Here is a 15,301-nt window from a genome sequence, read left to right on the forward strand (position 1 = left end):
GCGCAGATCTGAATCTCAATTTTATCAAGTTGCAACAGCGATGCGAGTTGATCAGCAGAGGCGAACAGCTTGCATTGAAGATACGCTATCTGGCGCCCGCGGCCGCTTTGACGAGGCATTGTCATGAGCAGGGATCTTCCTCAAATATGCCACATGTTATCTCGGAAGAGAGCTTTGCTGGAATTATACGCGTTCCTAAAGCCAATGACCTTGAGGGCTTCAGCGAGATCCTCGAAAAGGCCTGGATGCGTACCTTTGCTAGGTAAAATCATACCCAGCTCCGTCTAACGATGCCCAGGATCGCAAATAGTGAGCCGCAGGATGCCTTGCACCGGTATCTCTTGCAAGCATGTTTGCGATGACATTGCTGCTCAATTCGTCAAAGTCGTTGTCAACGGCATCGTACCCGTTCAGGTCTTCACCATCGTCATCGTCATCGAACGGACCATAGTAGCCCATGTAGTCCTGGTCCTGGTCCTCGTCTTCGTCCTCATCTTCATCGTCCTGATCATCCTCCTCCTCGTCTTCGTCATCGCCATCGCCATCGTCGTCGTCATCGTCGTCCTCCGAGATCTGGCAATCGACTCCTCTCGCCAAGCAGAGCACCTCGAGCGATTCCAGCTCGGCGTCAGAGAAACCGGTGCCGGACAGCACCCAGAGCGCTTCCAGCTGCGGGAAGAAGCGTGTTTCGATGATTGGCTCAAATTGGTTGTATGCCATCTCTAACTCGCCGATCTCGAGGGAGCGCAAAGGCGAAGTTCGGAACCGCTGTATGAATTGGACACCGGCGTCTGCAGAGCCAAGCGCGAGGAATTCAAGCTTGCCAAAATCAAACTCGGGCCCATCATCTAGTCCTTGAGGCCCGGAAAGGTCCTCTAGGCCGTCGATGAGGTCGAGCTCGAGATGCTCTAGCGTCTCTTGGCAAAGCTTCAGCAGGGCCTCGAGCACGGTTCGATCGAGCGGCATGAACTGATAAAGTGTCAGATGGGTCAGCTTGGGGCGCCAGTCGGTCATTGATGGCGGCACGAGCACGGGCGAGCGGGCTTGGCGGACATTGATGAGTTCAAGATGCGTCAGACTTTCGAGTGACTGTACGTGGTCGAAGATGTTGTGGACACCGTCGGGTTGGCAGACAGTGTCATCAAAATCTTCGAGTCTGAGTCGTTTGATATGCTTATAGCGGTCGAAGACAGGTCGGAGCATGGAGAGACTCGGTCGCAAGGCTTCCCCGGCCTGGCGTGCCAATTCGTTGCAGTCGTCTATGAGCTCCAGCTCGAGCAGGTTGGACGCATCAGGCAGATGATCTGTGAATCTGTCCTTGCTGGTACGGTCAAGCGGAAGATCGGTATCGAGGGAGGTGATCTTGTCGAAAAATCGAAACAAGACGATGGCGAGTGCCATTCGTCTGAAAGGCTCAAAGGTGTCAGGCTCGGTGTCTGCGACGACGCCCTTGAGCGTGAGCATGGTCCTTGTCATGGCCATGCGGAGCGTTCGTGTGTACTGCGAGACCGAGGGCGCCAAGGCACTGATGAACGCGAGTATGTCCTGATTGGTAGCGGACGTGAAGTCGAGATGCATCCACTGCCAGGGTCTGCAGAGCTCGCGAAAAGTTTTGCAGGTCTGGGCCAGATGCCAGACGGAGGTGATGACGCAAAGCTTGCCGAGCTTGACGTGAGCGGGCATGACACGTCGCTCAATCTTTGAGTCGTCTGTCAGATCAGAGGCATCTTCCCAATCGTCGTTGCCCTCCTGACTATCTGATGATCCCTTTGCTTCCTCTGCAGTCGACGTAGCAGCGGTAGGCTCCATGCTGCATTGCCTGAGTGCTCTTTCTAGCTGGAAGCCTGCCTTGTCGCGGAGCGGGCGCTCTGTGATGCCGAGCTTCTGGCTCTGCGTGAGTATGCGCATCTCCTGATGTACCATCGTGACCGCATGGAGTGGCCCGACAGCGCCTAGCGTGCGAGCATCTTCGAGTTCGAGTGCAAAGATGAGCTCGTCCATCGATGATTGATGCAGATGCTCCACGATCAAGGCCAGCAGCTCTGCCGGCAGACTCTTGATGGAGGCCCCGCCTTCTGATGCACTCATCTTGGAAGCTTGAACAAGGCGAGGTCCGACTGTAGCGACGAATGGTTGGCTCCGGCTTACGCGCTCACGGCCGTCGACTACTCCACGCCCAGGGCGCCACTCACGCGACAAGCTCACCCTTCAAGCGCTCTCGGGTACATCGTGGCTATATCGCGATTCCCAATGCGTGCAATACAAATGAGTTGCATCTTCACCAGTCGAGATCATAGTCACCAACGTGGGGCAGGCCACCCCTGTCAAAGAATTGCCGCTCTCTGTGTCGCGCTAGCAGGATCGCAATAGCGTTGCTGCCAGAGATATCAAAGTCATCATTGCCTTCGTCGAACGCTACCGACTCTTCGTCCTCATCGTCGTCTGGAGCCACATCGTCAAGTGAACCCACGTCGTCGCCTGCGCTCGTTTCCTCCTCGTCATCCTCCAGGCCTTCGTCGATTTCACAGTCGATAGCCATCGCTTCGCAGAGCACTATGAGTGCCTGAAGATCCAGTTCGGTAAAGTCGGTATCGGGAAGGATCCAGAGCTTGCTCAGCTTTGGAAAGTATTTCGTCGCGATGATGGGCTCGAACTCGCTATACGGCATGACGAGCTTACCGATCTCGAGTGATAGGAGAGGCGAAGCTTGAAAGCGCTTCAGGAACCGCACACCTGCAGCTGCCGAGCCAAGTGCGAGAAATTCGAGTCTCCTGAGACCGAAGGAGGGTCCCTCGTCCATGTCAGAGGGCGTGGCCAGGCTGCCTTGGTCATCGAGGAGGTCGAGCTCGAGGTGCTTCAAGGTGTCCTGAGAGATCCGCAGGAGATCTTCGAGAACGGCACGAGAGAGCGGAACAAACTGGTATAGCGTCAGATGGGTCAGCTTGGGGCGCCACACATAGTCTTGTGGCGCTCGTTGGTGTCGGGAGCAGGTCTGGCGGATACTTATCAATTCGAGATGCGTCAGGCTTTCGAGGTTCGCGATCATTTCGAGTATGTGATGGTGCTCATCGCTCATGCCGACAAAGGCATCAAAATGCTCGAGCCTGAGCCGCTTCAGGTGGCTGTAGCGAGCGAAGACGGGCACAAGATGCGAGTGGGCAGACGGGCCGGGCGGCTTGGCGTTCATGAGGTCTATCTGGTTGACATAGTCAAAGAGCTCGAGTTCACGTACGTCGGGCGCGTCGGGCAGATGGTCAGTGAAGTTGGCGACCGCACCGCCTCCAAGGGGGAGGTCGACATCGAGATGGGTGAGCTTGTCGAAAAATCGGAAGAGGACGACGGCAAGTGCCATCCTCCTGACAGGCTCGAATTCTTCCAGTCGATCGCTGGCAAGGACGCCCTTTGAAGCGAGCTGGATGCCGACCAGAGCGATACGGAAGGAGCGAGTGTACTGTGAGACAGAGGGTGCCAGGAAGCGGATGAAATCGAAGAGATCCCTGTTGGTGACGGATGTGAAGTCGAGATGGCACCACTGCCAGGGCCGGCAGATCTCGCGGAGAGTCCGGCAGGTCTGAGCGAGATGCCAGACGGGTGTGATGACGGACGCCTTTCCCAATGTGCAATGTGAGGCATGGCAGGCATGGCAGGGCAGCACGCGTCGCTCTGTCTCGCAGTTCGCAGAGGCAGCAGTGACGGGACCACCAGCGTCGTCGTCGTCGTCGTGCTCGCTGTCTGCTCGTCCATCCCGGCCGTGGGCCGACTGACTGCTGTTGCGTGCTGCTAGCGCTCGTTCCAGCCTGAACCCGGCTTCATCGCCACCTAGCCGTTTTGTGAATCCAAGCCGCTGCAGGTTGGTCTGGATGCGCAGGTCCTCATGCACGGCAGTCTCTGCGTCGAGAGGTCTCGCTTTGCCGTGCTCACGAGCATCAGAGGAATCGAGAGCGAGCAAGAGCTCATTCATTGACGAATGGTGGAGGTACTGAGCGATCAGACCGAGCAATTCATTCGGTAGACTGTCGAGCGAGACTGGGCTTGCGTGATCGGCCATCTTGGCTCTAGCTCTGTCCAAGCTGAGCCCGTCTGAGCGATCAATCAGTCTGCCGGCATGTCGCTCGTCCTCGAATTTCTTCTTCTCAGCAATTTCGCGCAGAGCCAGCCAGTCGACCGGCGCCCGTGGCCATGAGACCGTAGACACTGCCTTCTCTGACCGCCGTGAAGGGCCATGTACGGCCAAGCCTCTCGCTCTGCTGGCCCGCCCAGGCAGCGGGACCAACAGGATCGCTCGGAGCCTCCCCTGCGTCACTCGCTCGGGAACAGACCCCAGCAAGGCTACTACAGCAGCGCAGCCGGCCAGTCACCCTCCCCATCGGCTGCACACGCCTACCGTCAGCAACAGCAGGACAGCTATGGATACGCTCAAGATGCGCACTATGGCTCCCCTTCCCAGACCGCCGACTTGCGCTCATCTTACCCTGGCCATGCGAACTCGTCAAGGTCAGCCGTCGTGTGTCTCTGGCGGGGCAGGCTGGACGCTGACCATCTATGATGATTGCGCGCGCAGGTATAGGTCAGCCAGCTGGTCAGCAGCCGCACCCTCGAGACCGAGCGCAAGCTACAGTCGACACCATCAAGCCGGCTACCCGCCCTCGAGTCAGCCGCTCAGCTATAGCTCTGCCCGAGAGCTTGCAGACCACCGAGCAGACTATGCCATCGATCATCCTGTTCACTCGCGTTCGCCCTCGATGAACATGGGCCAGTCTCGCTCTGGCTCACGTTCGCCGCCTTACATGTCAAGAGCGCCAGACGTGTACCACGAGCCACGCTATGACACAAACAGACAAGCTGCCACGAGCCAGGCCGGCTTCATACGAGCCAAGCCTCCAGCAGGTGGCGGTCTCGCCCATGCCGCAGCCCTCGTCTCCAAATGGACCCAGAAATTTCATGGTGCAAACGGGGCGCAACATGAACCAGCTTCGCCCTACACTCGCAGGGAGGATCAGGTCAGCTTGAGACCACAGGCAGATGACCATCCTGCCGATCGATACCTGCCAGCAAAGCAGTATCGCAACCATGCCATGTCGCCATCCAACAGCACCCCTATGCCCGCCTACAGCGGTCACGGTCACGCAGGCGCGTACACGCATCGGGCGCAGCAGGCACAAGCGCAGGAAAACCTCCAAGCCAGCACGAACTCGCCCGAACATTCCCCCCAGCGCCCAGCCTACTCCCGCAAGAGGCGCTCCTCCTCTCTCGGCACTGCCGATGTAGATGGCCAGATGGCTGCAAGACACCCACAGGGAGATCACCGCTCTACGCAACAATTGCTCGATACGGACTCGAAAATTGACTTGCTCGGTCCGAGTGAAGACACTTTTGCAGACGAAGATGGTGAGCTCATCGACGAGGCCGCAGACCGTACTTCTCGATCGCCAATCGTGCAGACGCCATCACCCCGCGTCTTGACGGCGAAACTGCCAGCTGCTCAACAGAACAACCTCGCTGATGCGCCAATGGAGGATGAGCTCGTCGGCGCGCCTGAACCTGTCGTTCACAAGACGCTCGCACAGCTACTGCGCCTTTCCTTAACGAGCTCTCAAGTGCAGCAGCAAGAGGATGCAGTCGTCCAGTCTTTGCTAGCCTCCCAACGCGATTGCAGTGACCCTGCATCCGCACCTTATCACGCTATGCAGACAAGACCACCCCTGCAGCACGACATTGCAAATCTGCCGTTCATGAAGACTGACAAGCAGGCTCATTACATCCTTCGTGATGCTCTGCTTGAGGGCCTCAGTCGGCGCATGCGGAGACGATGTCTACAGATCAACAGTCTGCGTGGCGATTACAAGCAGCTCAACAAAAGCTGGAAGTCCCATTGCGTGCGTATGGAGAAGCACAAAGTCCCTCTGCAGAATACTCGCGGCAATCTAGTCGCTCCCGCGCTGGCATCTGCCGCTGTCGCGGACTCCGTGCCGAGCACAGTCGAAGCCGCACCGATTCTGGGCACACCCCTGTCAGCTGGCGGCAGAGCAAATCGACGCGCCAATGCAGCCCTCTCGTCCAGTTTCGGCTATGGCGATGCGGCGCGCTCAGAAGCCGAATTTCTTGAGATCCTCGCCAGCCTCGAGCACGCTGATATGCGCGATCCGACTTTGCGCGCCTCTCGTACGACAGCCGTGGTGCCCGACATGGCGCTTTCGTCAACAGAGATGGGCTTTCTCAGTCTAATTGATGAAAACGCTCTCGTCATTGATCCGATAGCTTTTTATGGTATCCGCGATCCTGGGCCAGTCTGGTCACCAGACGAGGAACGCATCTTCGCTCAAAACTACGCTGTCTTCCCCAAACAGTTTGGCAAGATTGCCGCCTGCTTGCCGGACAAGACGACCCAGCAATGCGTTTTGTACTACTATCGAGCAAAGCGGTTCGTCGATTTTCGCGCGCTCACTGATCGCCGAGCCAGGGACGGTCGTAAGCGCAAGCTAAAACGCAGGGATCGTGGTGCGACTACAAAAGGCACTTCTCTACTTGCTGGTCTGGGCCGTAGCCGAGCAGACGAGGAAGAGGACGAAGACTCACCGCCGCCCTCGCCCGAGGTGCGCAAAGAATCTGCTGCCAATATGCCTCTGCACGAGGCGCCGGCTGCAGCTGCTATGTTGCGCCGCGCGATCAAAGCTGCTGAAGAAGAGTCTCTTGCTGCCTTTAGCGAGGCACCATCCAGCACAACGGCAACCATCGAGAGCGGCGTGGCTGCAAAGGATGCAGGTATTGGCAAGAAGAGGCGTGGCAAGACCGCACGCAGCGACGTGGCTTCAAGTGCTGCAGAGCGGCTTAACAGCAAACGAAAAGGCCCAACTTCTTCGTACTGGTCCGTTGCCGAACGCAACGAGTTCTTGCGGCTGCTGGCAATACATGGCAAGAATTATAAGCGGATCGCTCTTGATATCGAAAACAAGACTGCTGTGCAGTGCAAGAACGTCAGTATGCAATCCTGCGCGCGGAATCGTACTGATTTAGCATGCAGTTTTTTCAAAACAACTACAAGAAGCTCAATCTGCAGGAAATTGCAGACGAGGCGACGGGCGAAGAAGTCGATGACGGCGAGGCTCTCGACCTACAAGATGACACTGTCGAGGTGTGCACTCTCTCTCTGATCCTCTTGTCTGTCTAAGCCGATGCAATGGGCAGATGTCGACAGAGCAGACGACGCCGCGGGAGGGGCTTGACACCGGACCGCAGACCGGGTACTTTGAGAGCCACGCACCTCGGCAGCTGCGCGATCTGCTTAATGATGCCGAGGATCAGGCGCCGAATCAGAGCTCTGCTGGCTGGTTCGGAGATGATGGCGATAGCGTTGCTACGGAGGAGGATGATCAACAAGAACGAGCCGAGCGTGTGCGAGATGAGCGGCTTGCTCAGCAGCAGCAGCAGCAGCAGCAGCCGCCCCATCAGCGACAGCAGATGCATGTGCAAGCTCCGTACCATCGACAGGAGCCAGTGCGGACGCAGTCGTATCAGCACCCGCCCTACCAGTTGGGACAGGAACGCGAATACGAAGCCAGCCTGCACGCGCAGCAGACAGCTTACCAACGTCGATCTGGTCAATATGATGCGTACGATCGTGACATGCCCTGGCCAGCGAGCAGACCATCGTCACAGATGCCAGGCTGGCAAGGCTATGGTCGTGCCCAAATGTACGAGCGGCCTCCTGCGCCGTACGAATCTCCCAGGTGGTCAGGACGAGCAGATCAGCCGCCAGCTGGTTACTATGACAGAAAGCCCGCCTACCCTAGTGAGCCTCTACCGCCGCCCGCGCGTCATCAACAGCAGACACAACATCACCAGCACCACCAACAGCATGATCACCACCAACACCAGCAACAAGCGCGATATAGCGATCGGTCTTACTACTGAGCGTTGTAGTGTGATTATGCAATAAGATCGTATGTGATGTCACATCAAGGCTGGTGTACATGTGGAATCAACGCATAGCTGTTGGTTGTTGTGTTGCAGGCTGGGCCGCCCGTGCCGGTGTTGGCGCTGGCTGAGCTGGATATGTCTGTGCTGCGTGAGAAGGGGCTGCAAGATCGGCTGAAGTGGCATGTGATTCGTGAGCGCGATCGCCAGCGGGTGATCCGTCGCTGTGAGTCGCCTTATTGGCGGTCCACCACGAGGATTTCTTGGAAGCGCCGCCGGGCGCTTTGGCTTCCTGGACTGTCTGCTGAGCAGCTGCCTGATTGTGCTCATGGCCTGCTGCCGCACCGCTAGGCAGAGATCATCAGCACTTCGTCCAGACGGACTGGTAGGAGACATACCCTTTGGCAGCGCGCTTGATGAGGAACTCTTCAAAAAGAAAGGCGTTTCTTGAGTTAGGCTTCCAAGCCGCATAGGCGATGTCGCCGACGATGGGTACGATGCCGATGCCTGTCGCGACAGCCTGATTGAACAGCATGTGCTGCTTGAGTGAGTTGGGCAGATCGCATTTTGTGGCAGGCTTGATGACGAGATAGTAGGACAGGCTGAGGTCAGCGACGTCGCCGACGACTGGGATGAGGCCAAGAATGGCAGTGTAGCCGAACCTGAAGCCGCAGAGACTGAATCCACGATCGAGTCGCCGAGCTCGACGTCTGATCTTGCCCTGCAAAGGCTCAATGGTATCGGCCGTAGAACGTCAATAGTACAGTGTGGAGAGCGTACGAGTATCTTTTGCTCCTGTTTGGTCAGACCCTCGGGCATTGGACGGTTGCGCCTCTTCTGCTTGCCCTTTGCGTTCGTATAGGTCTCATATCGGGGATCTGCAGGCTCGGCCGTCTTGAGATGATCGCCGAGTACCTTGCGCCCGATTTTGGTCGCTAGCGTGGATGCCATGCCTGACTGACACTACGGCAGCGCACTTCGATGGCTATGGATCGTGTCTGCGTTGCTACAAAGGCACTGTCTTGCAGAGAGAAGCGATTGATGACACAGCCCGGCGCACGGCACGTTGATTTGACGCGATGTCGATGACGCGCTTTGAATTTCCTGAAATCCTCGTCCGCCTGACCGAGTCGCCTGACCAGCCGGCCAGCGCTTGCAGCTCACAATGTCGGGCAGCAGCTCGGCGGTACGTCCCGGAGCCGCCGGAGGTGAATCTTCTAGCTCTATACAACGCGCTGCGGCGGGCCTGTTCAAGCGGAAGAGGCCAACGGGATGGCGGATACCGTCGTCTGCTAACAATGCCAATGGCACGGCGGAAGTCAAGGCGAAGCTCAAAGCCCTTGACGGCGGTAAAGTCAGATTGGATGCACCCGGGACACCCTGGCATGAACTCGACCTCTCCGAATCTTTCTTAGCAGACCTCCAGAACACCACCCGCCGTCAGCAATCGTGGTTCTACAAACGACGACTCTTCTTCCTCTTCGGCGGACTCCTCGGCGGTTTTGCCGGCTGGCTCTTCACCGGAGGCCCTTCCAACATGCTCTCGGGACTCGACTTTGGCGATCTGAGCATGTCACTCGGCGAACTGAGGAGTATCTCTGACCTCGCCGGCAATTTTGGTATCAACTTTGCCAATCTCACAGAATCCTTCACCGCCCCCGCTTGGCTACAGTCGAGAGACTTCAAGGTCGGCAGACAGGCCAGAGATGCAGGACTGACCAAAGAACACGCTGTCATGTTTGTGCCTGGCATCGTCTCATCCGGTCTCGAGTCTTGGACAGACTCCGAGGAGCATGCACCTTGGTTCCGGAAGAGGATATGGGGGACCACCTCCATGGTCCGCGCCATCATCACACAGAAGAAGGAATGGTTACGCGCACTCACCCTCGATCCCGTCACAGGCCTTGACGGGCCGGGCGTCAAGGTCAGGAGCGCACAAGGCCTCGACGCTGCCGCCTTCTTCGTGACCGGCTACTGGATCTGGTCAAAGATCATCGAGAACCTCTCTGTGCTCGGCTATGATCACAACGACATGCACATGGCTGCCTTTGACTGGCGACTGTCCTACGGCAATCTGCAAGTCCGAGACAAGCTGTTCTCTCGCATGAAGATGGCCATCGAGCACAACAAGCTCATGCTAGACAAAAAGACTGTACTCATCGGACACAGCATGGGCTCCCAGGTCGTCCTTTACTTCTTGAAATGGGTCGAAGCGGAAGGCTACGGCAACGGCGGGGATAAGTGGGTCGAGGACCATATCGCAGCCTTTGTCAACGTCGCAGGAACGATGCTTGGCGTGCCAAAGGCTATGTCAGCTTTACTCAGTGGTGAGATGCGCGATACCGTAGAGCTGCCTCCTGCTGGTGTCTACCTCCTCGAAAAGGTACTGCTCGCTTGCATATACACGTGGGCGACGTTTCTGAGTCTACTATCTAGTTCTTCAGCCGTAGGGAACGAGTGAGACTATTTCGATCATGGGCTGGCGCATCGTCTATGCTCATCAAAGGCGGTAATGCGGTCTGGGGTACGTCATCGGTCTGCGTCTCACGTCCAATACAGGCTGATCTATGCTCAGGCGATACCGATGGAGCGCCTGATGATCCTGAAAACGCGACGCTCTCGAATGCGTACATCTATTCCTTCAAGCAAGACGCCAAATCAGAGCTCAGTCACGAAAACGTCCGCCCCAACTTGACACTAGACGCCGCAATGACTTATCTGTTGCAACATTCGCCCGATTCCTATCAAAAGATGCTTGCCTCTAACTATTCGTTCGGACTCGAGCGAGATGTAGAACAGATCAAACGCAACGATAGAGATCCGCGCACGTGGTCTAATCCGCTCGAGGTGCGCTTGCCGAACGCACCTTCAATGTCGATCTACTGCCTCTATGGCTGGGGCAAACCGACCGAACGAGGCTACTTCTACAAAGCCGGACCATTAGAGGCAGGCGAGGAGCTTGGTACAGCCGCATGCACGGAGCCCGGTGGTAGCTGTGCAGTCGAAGACAGCAACATGACGTCCAGCAGTCCCGTGCAGCTCCCGACTCGGCAGCGGGTCTACATAGATAATGCCGTCAATCTGGAAAGCACAAGACCGCAAGTAAAGAGCGGCGTCCTGAACGGCGAAGGCGACGGCACGGTCTCGTTGCTATCGCTCGGTGCCATGTGTGTGGATGGCTGGAAGCGCGATCGCTACAATCCTGCCAGGATCCCGGTCACGACGCATGAAATCTTGCACAACCCAGAGCCTTTCGACCCTAGAGGAGGCGCGGGTACGGGCGATCACATTGACATTCTCGGCTCAAACGAGCTGAATAGGGCCATACTGCGCGTCGCTGCTGGGCAGGGCGAGCTTGTGAAAGACAAGCTCATCTCGCCCATCGTCAAATACGCTGCCAAGATCAAGTGGGATGCGCCCACTGATCCAATGAAGGAGCGCGTCGGCTAATCGCTGTACATGATGCCCACCATTGATGCTTGTACATAGATGCACCTCACTTATCAGACCGGCTAAATCGCAAAATGCAGCTCTGTACATGACTTGATACTTTCTAGCCGCTGCTGGACGATGTCTCGAGCTCCATCTCTGCTGTGGGAGACTTGCAGTACTCGACTGATCCACGCATGAGCAATATACCACGCCGTGCATGACCGTACTCGCCCTGGACGCCTTGGCAGAGCTCCGGAGATCGGACGGCTTTGCCGCCGCAGTTCATTGAAATTGAGCTCTTTGCGATTTTGACCAGCGCTGCAAATCTTGATGGTCAGCCCAAGCTCTCGTGAGATGGATGACGTGCGATCGGCTCGCGTGGGATCCAACCAAGCTCTGCAGAAGTAGATGAGTGCGAGCGCTGGTAAGCAGCGGTCAGCCTGCCTGATCATAATTGTGGCCAGACAGCATTCTCTGTACAAAGGTGATGCAGGGCGCTCCTCGTAGTCTGCCTGGAAATCGTAGACGGTTCCTTTGACCGGGAGACGCGTGATCGCCACCTGCGATGGCATGAACTCGCGCCAGGGATCTGTTACGGAATGGAATATGTACGGCCAAGTCAGGGATAGGGGTCTTTCCTTGACAAAATCAGCCACAATGCTTGAGGGGGATGTTGGGGCGTGACTGACGAGATCGAACGACCAGTCATCCGAGCCGCGCTTGATGACCGTCATTGTCTGCTCGCGCTAGCACGATGCGTATGAACACGGAGGCCAGAGACTCGGATGAGATGATCCTACCCATGCGGATAGTACGCCAAAGGGAGCGCCATTGCGAGGAAAACATGTCGTCTGTGTCAATCACGTTAGCTCATGGAGCACTTCATGACGGGGACTCTGGCGACTCTGAGACGGAACACGGCCGAATAAGAAGTAGAACCGCGGGCAAGCAGGGTGAAGTCGAGGGCGTCGTCAAGCGATCGCTCCTGAGAAGCAGCAGAGTCGAGCGGTGTGGCGAGCACCAGACCAGAAAGGAGTGTGGAAGCTAGGCCGAGAAAGACGGCCAAGAGCATCTGTACAGGCAAGGTATAAGAAAGTCCACGTCAGTACTTCAGTGGCGCGCAGAAATCATCGTGGCCTTCGTCGCGTAACCAACAGACAGCGCGGGCAAGGCAGCGAGCCAGCAGCGTGCCAAAGAGGCAGACGAGCTCGCTTGCTGACAGCATGGACGTCAACTACGAGGACGTGGAGGATCAAGGCAAGCAGCAGGAGTGCTACACTTGCCGCAAGCGGGGAGCTGACATGCCGTTTGAGCAGATGGCATCCGCCTCTCCTGGAATGTCTGGCCTTCCTCGCGCTTGGAGGCTACCAGGACGGTGGTACCCATCGCATGCGTACACACCCCCCTCAAGCCTCGCGAGGATCTGCCGCCAGTACTTTACGAGCCCGTGACGTGTCGTTCAGGCACCTGTCGCTCGATCCTCAATCCTCACTGCCAAGTCGACGTGAGGGCGAAGCTGTGGATCTGTCCCTTCTGTCTGAGCCGCAATCCCTTGCCGCCTCACTACAAAGACATCTCGCAAACCAACCTGCCGGCTGAGCTCCTGCCAAAGTATTCCACGATTGAGTATACCCTCGTCTCGACCCCCGTCAGGGTGCCCCCCATCTTCCTCTACGTCGTCGATACCTGTCTTGATCCAGAGGATCTCAAAGCGCTCAAAGAGGTCCTCATACTCAGCTTGAGCCTCATCCCGCCCAACGCGCTTGTCGGACTTGTCACCTACGGAACCATGGTAGGATGACCAGCGGCCCCCTAGTGTGCAGGCTGACAGTTTCCGCCCCAGACGCAAGTTCACGAGCTTGGCTACTCGGAATGCGCCAAGTCATACGTCTTCCGAGGTACGAAAGAATACGCGCCTGCGAGAATACAGGAAATGCTAGGACTCAACCAACTTCAGAGGCCTCAGCAACCCGTCATGAATCCTAATCTGCCTCCCGGTCAGCAGCCGCAGCTTCAACAGCCATCTGGCGGAGGCGCTGCTCGCTTCTTGCAGCCTATCTCTGCCTGCGAATTCCAGCTCTCGCTCATCCTTGAATCGCTCCAACGCGATCCTTGGTCAGTCGCAGCCGACCGCAGAGCTCAGAGATGCACAGGTGTAGCCATGTCCGTCGCCGTCGGTCTGCTCGAGACGACCTTTGCAAACACGGGTGGACGCATCATGCTCTTCACTGGCGGTCCTGCCACTGAGGGCCCCGGCATGGTTGTCGGCCAAGAGCTTCGAGAGCCTATCCGCTCGCACCACGACATTGATCGCGATGGCGTCAAGCACTTCAAGCGCGCGACCAAGGTGCGCCCGTCTTGCTGCTTCGATGCTCTGTCACTGAGCTTGCAGCGCACAGTTTTACGAGTCTCTTGCGCGAAGGGCTGCTACCGCTGGCCATGCCATTGATATCTACGCCGGCTGCCTCGATCAGGTCGGCTTGCTAGAGATGAAGTCGCTCACCAACTACACAAACGGGTACATGGTGCTCGCCGATTCCTTCACGATGGGCATCTTCCGTCAGTCTTTCCAAAGCACTTTTGACAAAGACGAAGACGGCAATCTGCTCATGGGCTTCAATGCCACGCTCGATGTGCAAACTACAAAGGAGATCAAGATCTCTGGACTGATCGGTCATGCTATCAGCGGCATGAAGAAGAACGCCTCGGTGGGCGAAACCGAGATCGGTATCGGCCAAACATCTCAATGGCGACAAGCGTCTATTACGCCTAAGACGTCCAATGGGATATATTTCGAAGTCGTTACTGCTTCTGGTCAGCCACCGTCGCAACAGAGAGGAATGATACAGTTCATCACACACTATCAGCACTCGTCTGGACAATATCGTCTACGTGTCACTACGCTCGCCCGCAATTTCGCGGAAGGCGGAAGTCCTGCCATCGCTGCTAGCTTCGATCAGGAAGCCGCTGCCGTTCTGATGGCGCGCATCGCTGTTTTCAAAGCCGAGATTGACGACAGTCCTGACGTGTTGCGTTGGCTTGATCGCATGCTGATCCGTCTCTGCCAAAAGTTTGCCGAATACCGAAAAGAGGATCCGACGAGCTTCAGATTGTCGCCAAATTTTAGCATCTATCCTCAGTTCATGTTTCATCTCCGAAGAAGTCAGTTCTTGCAAGTCTTCAATAATTCGCCCGACGAGACTGCATTCTACCGGTACGTCGTAAGCGCAGTCTCCTACCAATGTCGCTGACACATGACGCAGACATGTACTCAATGCTGAAGACGTCAACAATTCTCTTATCATGATTCAACCCACGCTTATGTCCTACTCGCTCGACAACGAGCCGGTGCCGACCTTGCTCGACTCGGTCTCGATCAAAGACGATGTCATCCTTCTCCTCGATACCTTCTTCCACATCCTTGTAAGTCGACAGCCCTGCTTTGGCGCTTCTACGCTGACTGCTCACAGATCTGGCACGGCGCAACGGTCGCTCAATGGCGCAAAGCAGGCTATCAGGATCAAGAAGACTATTCTCATTTCAAAGCTCAGCTTGAGAAGCCTCGTGAAGATGCAATGGTGCGCTCTAGCCTGGAACAGCTCGCTTGAGCTGACGTTCTGCGCAGGATCTCTTGACCGATCGTCACCCTGCACCTCGCTTTGTCAATTGCGACGCTGGCGGCTCACAGGCTCGCTTCCTACTCGCTAAAATCAACCCAACGTCGAACTTTGGCGGCGGTAGCTATGGCGCTGGCGGGTCGACAGATGCTGTCGTGCTCACAGATGACGTGTCGCTCCAGGTCTTCATGGAGCATCTAAGAAAGTTCGTTCTCTCTTACTACTTGGCGAGCATCAGCACGATGACTGACATGATGGTCAGGCTGGCTGTCAGTGGCACGAACTAGAGCTCTGCTGTATCAATGAATGTCATGACTCGTCTCATTCACTAGAGGTTC

General features: G+C 56.7%; 7 protein-coding genes across 7 annotated transcripts; 3 read left to right on the forward strand and 4 right to left on the reverse strand.

Annotated features, from left to right (window-relative positions):
- Positions 1-45: 45 nt before the first annotated feature.
- On the reverse strand, positions 46-2,151 carry L969DRAFT_87061 (uncharacterized protein). Its single transcript, XM_014713485.1, has one exon. It carries the CDS (start codon positions 2,086-2,088, stop codon positions 259-261), a length of 1,830 nt encoding a protein of 609 aa, XP_014568971.1. The 5' UTR covers positions 2,089-2,151; the 3' UTR covers positions 46-258.
- Positions 2,152-2,278: 127 nt separating this feature from the next.
- Positions 2,279-4,048, reverse strand: L969DRAFT_48317 (uncharacterized protein; the record flags this gene model as incomplete). Its single annotated transcript, XM_014713486.1, has 1 exon — positions 2,279-4,048. One exon carries the CDS (start codon positions 4,046-4,048, stop codon positions 2,279-2,281), a length of 1,770 nt encoding a protein of 589 aa, XP_014568972.1.
- Positions 4,049-4,222: 174 nt separating this feature from the next.
- On the forward strand, positions 4,223-7,911 carry L969DRAFT_94207 (uncharacterized protein; the record flags this gene model as incomplete). Its single annotated transcript, XM_014713487.1, has 4 exons — positions 4,223-4,494; positions 4,562-6,974; positions 7,022-7,132; positions 7,186-7,911. The coding sequence occupies 4 exons, from the start codon at positions 4,223-4,225 to the stop codon at positions 7,909-7,911; spliced, it is 3,522 nt and encodes a 1,173-aa protein (XP_014568973.1).
- Positions 7,895-8,984, reverse strand: L969DRAFT_61535 (uncharacterized protein). Its single transcript, XM_014713488.1, has 3 exons — positions 8,695-8,984; positions 8,313-8,635; positions 7,895-8,261 (listed from the first exon to the last, which is right to left on the reverse strand). The coding sequence occupies exons 1-3, from the start codon at positions 8,863-8,865 to the stop codon at positions 7,979-7,981; spliced, it is 777 nt and encodes a 258-aa protein (XP_014568974.1). The 5' UTR covers positions 8,866-8,984; the 3' UTR covers positions 7,895-7,978.
- A 95-nt stretch (positions 8,985-9,079) lies between these two features.
- On the forward strand, positions 9,080-11,364 carry L969DRAFT_17065 (uncharacterized protein; the record flags this gene model as incomplete). The annotated part of the gene is made up of 3 exons (XM_014712901.1): positions 9,080-10,297; positions 10,351-10,438; positions 10,490-11,364. 3 exons carry the CDS (start codon positions 9,080-9,082, stop codon positions 11,362-11,364), a joined length of 2,181 nt encoding a protein of 726 aa, XP_014568387.1.
- Positions 11,365-11,467: 103 nt separating this feature from the next.
- On the reverse strand, positions 11,468-12,418 carry L969DRAFT_94210 (uncharacterized protein; the record flags this gene model as incomplete). Its single annotated transcript, XM_014713489.1, has 4 exons — positions 11,468-11,664; positions 11,943-11,979; positions 12,036-12,092; positions 12,242-12,418. 4 exons carry the CDS (start codon positions 12,416-12,418, stop codon positions 11,468-11,470), a joined length of 468 nt encoding a protein of 155 aa, XP_014568975.1.
- A 70-nt stretch (positions 12,419-12,488) lies between these two features.
- Positions 12,489-15,277, forward strand: L969DRAFT_74037 (uncharacterized protein). Its single transcript, XM_014713490.1, has 7 exons — positions 12,489-12,603; positions 12,663-13,138; positions 13,190-13,693; positions 13,746-14,560; positions 14,610-14,769; positions 14,817-14,924; positions 14,972-15,277. The coding sequence occupies exons 1-7, from the start codon at positions 12,570-12,572 to the stop codon at positions 15,248-15,250; spliced, it is 2,376 nt and encodes a 791-aa protein (XP_014568976.1). The 5' UTR covers positions 12,489-12,569; the 3' UTR covers positions 15,251-15,277.
- Positions 15,278-15,301: the final 24 nt, after the last annotated feature.

This window comes from Mixia osmundae (assembly GCF_000708205.1).
Source record: "Mixia osmundae IAM 14324 unplaced genomic scaffold scaffold_4, whole genome shotgun sequence".
NCBI lineage: Eukaryota > Fungi > Basidiomycota > Mixiomycetes > Mixiales > Mixiaceae > Mixia > Mixia osmundae.

Excerpts from the sequence above, each read along its gene's own strand:
- L969DRAFT_87061 (XM_014713485.1), bottom strand. The coding sequence starts at position 2,088 with ATGAGTGCATCAGAAGGCGGGGCCTCCATCAAGAGTCTGCCGGCAGAG.
- L969DRAFT_61535 (XM_014713488.1), bottom strand. The coding sequence starts at position 8,865 with ATGGCATCCACGCTAGCGACCAAAATCGGGCGCAAGGTACTCGGCGAT. Across the intron at positions 8,636-8,694 it reads AACAGGAGCAAAAGATACTC|GGCAAGATCAGACGTCGAGC; the intron begins GTACGCTCTCCA and ends GAGCCTTTGCAG. Across the intron at positions 8,262-8,312 it reads ATCAAGCGCGCTGCCAAAGG|CGGTGCGGCAGCAGGCCATG; the intron begins GTATGTCTCCTA and ends ATCTCTGCCTAG.
- L969DRAFT_74037 (XM_014713490.1), top strand. The coding sequence starts at position 12,570 with ATGGACGTCAACTACGAGGACGTGGAGGATCAAG. Across the intron at positions 12,604-12,662 it reads CGAGGACGTGGAGGATCAAG|ATGGCATCCGCCTCTCCTGG; the intron begins GCAAGCAGCAGG and ends CCGTTTGAGCAG. Across the intron at positions 13,139-13,189 it reads TTGTCACCTACGGAACCATG|ACGCAAGTTCACGAGCTTGG; the intron begins GTAGGATGACCA and ends TTTCCGCCCCAG.